The 7,126-nt window shown below is 41.2% G+C and overlaps 1 protein-coding gene across 1 annotated transcript; it reads right to left on the reverse strand.

The window, feature by feature from the left end:
* Nucleotides 1-5,046, reverse strand: LOC101414979 (trypsin-like). Its single transcript, XM_058298052.2, has 5 exons — nt 4,950-5,046; nt 3,310-3,469; nt 1,527-1,774; nt 767-903; nt 1-242 (listed from the first exon to the last, which is right to left on the reverse strand). Exons 1-5 carry the CDS (start codon nt 4,987-4,989, stop codon nt 93-95), a joined length of 735 nt encoding a protein of 244 aa, XP_058154035.1. The 5' UTR covers nt 4,990-5,046; the 3' UTR covers nt 1-92.
* Nucleotides 5,047-7,126: the final 2,080 nt, after the last annotated feature.

The raw sequence follows: 7,126 nt of genomic DNA on the forward strand, positions 1-7,126 counted from the left end.
TGTATGATAAAATGTTTTATTTACACTGTTCTCAGGCACAGGAAATAAGTAAGGTGGACTATTGGGGGATGAGGTGAACCTGGAGAGGCTGTTTAGTTGGCAGCGATGGTCTGCTGAATCCAGTCCACATAGTTGCAGACCTTGGTGTAGACACCAGGTTTGCCTTGCTGAGCACAGCCGTAGCCCCAGGAAACAATGCCCTGAAGTGCTCCATTGCAGACCACAGGGCCACCAGAGTCACCCTGAGCAAGAGGGAAGAGACAGTCAGAATGCTCATCTATGACTAGATGGGAGAATGGCTCAAGAATGTCTTTCCATTTCCCTGGGGCCATCTTCCTTGGCTGCTGATCTCTTATGTGGAACCTTCTCATTTCCTTGGCCCAATCCCCAGAGGATGTCATTCTTCTCCCTCCCTCCATCTAGGGCCTCCTTTTTCCTTTGCTATAGGCCCGTAGGACCAAGAGAAGAGGATTAAGGAGTTTTAATGTCGTTGCTATAGCTGCTCCTTTCACAAGTATTCCCTTTTACAGTATCTCTCCCCTGAAGGGTACATAATTGTGCTATTTGCACACCATCTTCTGCATATTTTGGCCTTAATCCTAACCTTAATATTGCAAAATGGAAATTTATCACTTATCCCAAACTATCCCTTGCCCCTCATAATCAGTCCCAGAGATGGTTTTCCAATCCTCCATTGTTTTAGAAAAGGAGAAATATGGTGTAAAAGAGTGAGACTGAGCTGGACACAGTTAGTGAAGAAACTAACCTGGCAAGAATCCTTTCCACCTTCCAGAAATCCCAGGCAGATCATGTTGTTAGTGATCTGGCCTGGGTAGGAATTGCGACAAACGCTGTCAGAGAGAACGGGAGCCTTAAGACACTGCAGGAGCTTAGCGCTGTTGCCTGTTGGGTGCAAGAGTGAAATGGAAGATTACCCTTGGGATTCCTGGAAATTTCTTTCCCAATATCTCTCCCCTTCTTCCTGAAAGCCCCATGCTTTCTCTCAGATAGCCAGTGACTTCTAGTTTGAGAGAACTTTTTCTCTTAAAAATTTTCCAAATAGTTTTAATCTGCAAGCTCTTCTCTCTCTGACACTAACATTATTAGTGACCACAGATCTCAAGTCTAGAGACTTCATTTCTCAAGCAAGGATATCCTTCATGTAGCACTATATCCCTTAGCCTCTGTTCTGTTTCTCTTCAGTGTTTACTTTTATCCATATCCCTTATCACACTTCAATTCTAAATATTGGCATCTTTATCAGAATTCTTTTTTTTTTTTTTTTTTTTTTTGCATCTTCTCTTTGGGACCAGAAAAAAGAATCTTCCTCATTCCAGTTTGTAAATTCTCAGTGTATGTTTATGTTCAATCCATCTAGTCTCTCTTTATATATATATCCTCCATATATCCCAAAACTATCCTCTAGAAGCTTTGCCTTGAATGACAGAATAGACTAAGCAACCCTCAAAGTGCCTTTCACCTCTAAGAATCTCAAATTTGGTACCTCTCTTCCAGGTGATACTTACCGTTCCCAGTTGTGCCCCAGCCAGAGATGAGGCACTGGGTGCCAGCAGCTGCACAGGATTTGGGCAAAGAGATTGAGGACACTCGAGAGTTGAGGGTGGCAGGAGTCTTCAGTTTAATCAGCATGATGTCATTATCGATGGTGGCTGCATTGTACTTGGGGTGACGAATGACCTTGGCAGAGTCAATGAACTGCTCGTTTCCCTCACTGACTTCAATATTGTGTTCTCCTAGACGAACCTGGATTCGGCTGGATGAAAGAAATGAAATTAAGCCTCTAAATGAGCTTCCTCACCCCCACCCTACCATCCCTGCCTCCTGTCATGAGTACAAGCATTCAGTCACAAAAGCAATTGTGTGCATTCAAGGTAGTCCTATCAGGCACAGTGAATGTTAGGGTAATCCCCAGATAATTGTCTCACTAGCACAAACTCACTCTCCACCATCTTGTTAAAATAGTAAAGTATAGGAATGGGAACCAATGACCCCAATAAAGCAGTGGAAGAGAAAGTGGGAACTGCTGGTGATTGATAAATACCTGTCATTTCTCTTCTGGTTGGAATTACTGATTACTGTAGGGTGACAAGGCAGGAGTCAGAGATATAAAATATTAAGGAATGGAGAAAGCGGCTGTGGCTCAATCAGTTGGGCTCCCATCTACCATTTGGGAGGCCCTGGGTTCACGTACTGGTGCCTCCTCATGAAGGTAGGCTCTCCCGCACACTGTGAAGAGCCACCGGCCCTGGTGCTGCGGAGTGCTGCCAGCCCACAGGTGCTGTGGAGTGCCACTGGCCTGCAGGGACCTCGGAGAGCTGACTCAGCAAGGTGACACAACAAAAAAGGGAGACAAGCAAAAACGCCGAAGAGGGAAGCGGACTTGGCCCAATGGATAGGGTGTCCGCCTACACATGGGAGGTCCGCGGTTCAAACCCCAGGCCTTCTTGACCTGTGTGGAGCTGGCCCATGTGCAGTGCTGATGAGCACAAGGAGTGCCGTGCGATGCCGGGGTGTCCCCCGCGTAGGTGAGCCCCACGCACAAGGAGTGCATCCCACAAGGAGAGCCACCCAGCGTGAAAGAATGTGCAGCCTGCCCAAGAGTGGTGCCACACACACAGAGAGCTGACACAATAAGATGACGCAACAAAAAGAAAAACACAGATTCCCGGTGCCGCTGATAAGGATAGAAGCAGTTACAGAGGAACACACAGCGAATGGACACAGAGAGCAGACGACTGGGGGGGGAGAGAGGGAAATAAATAAAAAATAAATCTTAAAAAAAACACACACACACACAAAACCGCAGAAGAGTGCCCAGCAAATGGACACAGAGAGCAGACAGCAAGCAAGCCACAAGGGGACGGGGAGATAAAAAAATATTAAGGAATGGGCCATGCTTATTTTTAATGTTGTACTGGGAATCTCATGTATTTTATTACCTCCATATGCCATTTTTCTCCTGGCTGAGCAATAATGTTTAGGACTATTTATTGACTCATGTTCTTAAGCTATTTCTAGGAATACTTCATCACCTACTATTTTCTACCTCCATATACTCCCATGTCTTTAGTTCCATCATTTGGAAAGACATCAGGGGAATTCTGAGGGCATCTCTTTATGGGGAAGTCACCCACCACATCATACAATGCCCTGAGGAATAATGAGGCTCTTAGAATCCAAATGCTTCACCTCTCAAGCACTGTTCTGTAGTTTGACTGGATGATGCTTTGGCAGGGCTAGGGAATGAGTTGATCTTCGAGCACAGGGATGTGAATATTGGTTACTTACGACTTGTAGCAATGAGCCGCAGACACCACCCACTGGTTATTGATGAGGGAGCCACCACAGAAGTGGTAGCCAGAGTTCAGGGACACCTGGTAGGGGACAGAATATGCCTGACAGGTGTAGCCCCCAACGATCTTGTCATCATCATCAATGGGAGCAGCAACTGACAGGAAAGATGATGGGATATATCTGTTAAAACCTATCCACCTTGGAATTTCTCCCCCATTATTAAATTTTTCAGATTAATCAGGAAAAAGAAGACAATGTTGTCTTGTTTCACATAATCAAGTGATTTAAGATTTTTTTTTTCCCCAAAACCTTATAATTCTACCCTTTAGCATGAACTGCTTTGGTATAAAGACCCAATTTTCATTTTATGCTTTAAATTTGATAAATATGCTGCTCTTTATGTATATGCCAGCCACACACACACACACACACATGCACACACACACACACACGTGCACACACAATAAACATTCCTGGCTCAGAGACACTTTATACAATAAATGCCCTGAGCACCACTACATAAGTGCATAAGATTACTTTTTTTCATAGGACCTGAGTCTTCAGCCATGAAAATAGGTGTTCAATAAACTTTGCAGCAATCAAGATAGTGTTTCCTTTTGGTGGTTGGTTGGGGGTTGACATATGATAGGAATCCCCATAAGGTAATGGAAGTCACCTGAGTATATTCTGGCCTGGAAGGAGATGGGAATTTTGCACTTTTATTCCCCAAATTTCTCTTCTTGGTTGTAATCTAAAATTCTCACAAAATCCTTTCACAGAACATATCATGTTTTTCTTTTCAACATTTTCTCTTATCCTAACCATAGTTCCAACACTTATCAACTTATTCAGTATTTTGAAATCTGACCTACTGATTAATTGAGTTTTCTTATAACTCCAAAAATCTGTGATTATATTTAAAGAGCCCTATTATTCAAGTATTTAACAATAATTTTAAGAAAGAAGTTTCCAGGTGTCTAGACAGGTGTATTGAGACTATACCTTTCCAATTTGGGAGGACTTGGTACAAGTCCAGGTGGTATAAAATTTAGTAGTATAAAATAGAAATAGTCATTTATCTATTTCTTTTCATGATTGGAAACCATTATTTTATTCCAAAGAGAAGAGTTAATTGGCAAAGATGTTATAAAACACAAGCCTATAGATTTTATCCATGAGAAATAAAATATCTTTGCTTTTTAAGATCCCTTGGTTCTTAATGACTAGCCCTTTAATGGAAAAGAGATTCAGACCCTGACAATAATAAAAAGCACAGTATTATTAACTCCAAATCCATAGAAAGGTTAAGACAAACATTTCCTTAACATAGAGTATACTTTTTTCCTCTCCTTTTTCATAGATTCCATCGATCCTTTAAAGTTCAGGGAATGTTCTGCCTCTTTATGCCTGCTACCCTGATAACTCTGGCTCACCGAGATCTTCTGGATCTACATTTCTGTCTCAACAAATGAGATTTAATTACCTATAAATATATGTACCATACATTGGAAGTTCAACATTTTAAGTTTCTTGAGTGCAGACTATATAATATTTCTCATTGTCTTCCAAACTATAAAGCACACACTTAAATATGTGATAGACATCTACTGATTCAACCACTAAAAAAGACTCACAAGCTGCTCCCAGGAAAGCAAGGAAGATGAAGGCCTTCATGCTTGCTCAGTGGTTCTGGACCGGGGAATAGGACGAAGGTTCATATCTGCAGCTTTTTATACCCTCAGATTTGTCAGTCCATGGCCACAGGTGCCAAAAAATTGATTTCACTGGAAACTCACAAGTCCAAATTTAGAATTCAAATCAGTGCTGGGTAGAAGATAATGCAGCATCAAATTTAATCATCAACCCTTATCCTCTTTTCCAGAAGGTTATGGGAATGGAATTCATGATCTCACCTGGTAAGAACTGTTCTCTATTGAGTAAAGAATGTTTGAGTAAGGCCATAGGATAAAGCTACAGGTGTCCTGAATCCCAGAAAAAAAACTCAAGTACTTGCTTGTCCTGTGAACTTTAATCCTAAACCCCATTTGAACCCTACACCCTTGATGTTTAATTCACTGGTTCTTTTACAACTAACTATATACCTTGTTTTGTGGTAACTTTGGTCTTTGATATCCATGTGAGCTTTTCATTATTAATAAGGGCAACTTGTTCCCCTGAGAAAAGAAAAAAATGTTCTGGTTTGAAACTATAAGAGATTAAAAGAGGGGCATGATAGAATAGTAAAAACTTACAATTTTATAGAGCTTACTGTAAGTCAGGGCTTCTATGTTCTTTGCCTATATTAACTTAAATAAAGGCATGACAACACTATACAACATCCACTATTGTCCCCATTTTACAGATGAGAAAACTGGGGTACCAGAATGTGAAGGCAATTTGACCATAGCCACACAGCTAACACATGGTAGGGTCAGGATTCCAACCCAGGCATCTGGCTTCGGAATGACTTCAACCATTAACCAGTATCACCCAGGCCAGCTCATCAAAAGCTGGAGACAAGGATAATACAGAATTATTGGGCAATGATAAGACAACTGAAATTTATAGTGTTTACTCTATGTCAGGCACTGTGCCATGTGGTTTACATGCATCAAATCATTCAATCCTCACAAACAACCCTTTAAGTGGTATGCTATCATTTTCTCTATTTTAGAGAAGGAGAGGATGAGACTGAGAGAAGTAAAGTGTTTTGCTTCCAGGTTCATAGCTATTAAGTGATCAATCCCAGGTGTAAACTCAAGCAGCTCAAATATGACATCATATTTGAGTCTATGCTCTCAAATATGATGTCATAATATCCAATCAAAGTAAGCAATGTGAGCTCTGCTAAACTAATGGAGCCCAGCAGATGTACCCAGAATGAGTGACTATCAGTGAGACCTAACCTCTAGCTAGAAATGTCTACATAATACAGATTCTGTAAATCTGAAATGATTACAAGAATTTTATTTCTGTTTTAGCAACTTATCATTCCTAGAGTAGTTTCTGATACCTTTAAATCTGAAATTTTGCTGCTATCAAGACCACTTATTCTTAGGCAAAGCTTCTCAAGCTCAGCATATAGACGTCTTGGGCTGGATAATTCTTTATTCTGAGGAGCCGTTCTGTGTATTGTAGGATGTCTATCAGCTTTACTGGTCTCTCTCTACTAGATGTAATTAGTGCTCTCCCTCCTAATCATTACAACTAAAAGTTTATCAGACATTGCCAGATATCTCCTCAGGGGGAAATCATCCCCAATTGAGAACTACTTCTCTAAGGGAAAAGATGGGCAATTTACATTATCATCATAAACTAAACTAAACTAAAATAGGGAGCTGCCATTCATTAATCCTTAAGAATTGGGAAATTTTAAAGAATCAGGCAAGGGGCAGGGCCCAGAATGTCTTTTTGGACAGGGACAGGATGTCTTCTCATCCTGTTCAATTATCTTCCATTGCCGACATTTCTACCTATGAAGTGTTTGGATTTGTAAGATTGTGCATTACTCGTGGAACTTCCGAGAACCTCATCAGAGATCTTGGCCCTTAATGATAAAGATAGTATCTTACAGCAAATCTTTTCACAATAATTGGATCATGCACTTCTGTGTCCCTGAAAGCTCTTCTGGTGTGCACTACATTTCACCACATGGACCCCTTCTTAAAGGAAGTAAGAAGAGTGAGGGTTGCCAGACCAGAGGGGTGGTCTAAGATCAGTTGCAATTTCCCAAATAAACACCTTAAGACAAGAAAGATTGACCTATCTTGCTGCGGTGTGATGAGTCTTCATTTACCTAAAGCAGTAGTGC

The sequence above is a fragment of the Dasypus novemcinctus genome, chromosome 5, assembly GCF_030445035.2.
Source record: "Dasypus novemcinctus isolate mDasNov1 chromosome 5, mDasNov1.1.hap2, whole genome shotgun sequence".
NCBI lineage: Eukaryota > Metazoa > Chordata > Mammalia > Cingulata > Dasypodidae > Dasypus > Dasypus novemcinctus.

Bases quoted from the DNA above. Each gene is read 5' to 3' on its own strand.
- LOC101414979 (XM_058298052.2), bottom strand. From the start codon at position 4,989: ATGAAGGCCTTCATCTTCCTTGCTTTCCTGGGAGCAGCTT. The intron at 1,775-3,309 runs GTAAGTAACCAA...TCTTTCATCCAG, and splicing joins GCGGCTCATTGCTACAAGTC to CCGAATCCAGGTTCGTCTAG. The intron at 904-1,526 runs GTAAGTATCACC...TGCACCCAACAG, and splicing joins CTGGGGCACAACTGGGAACG to GCAACAGCGCTAAGCTCCTG.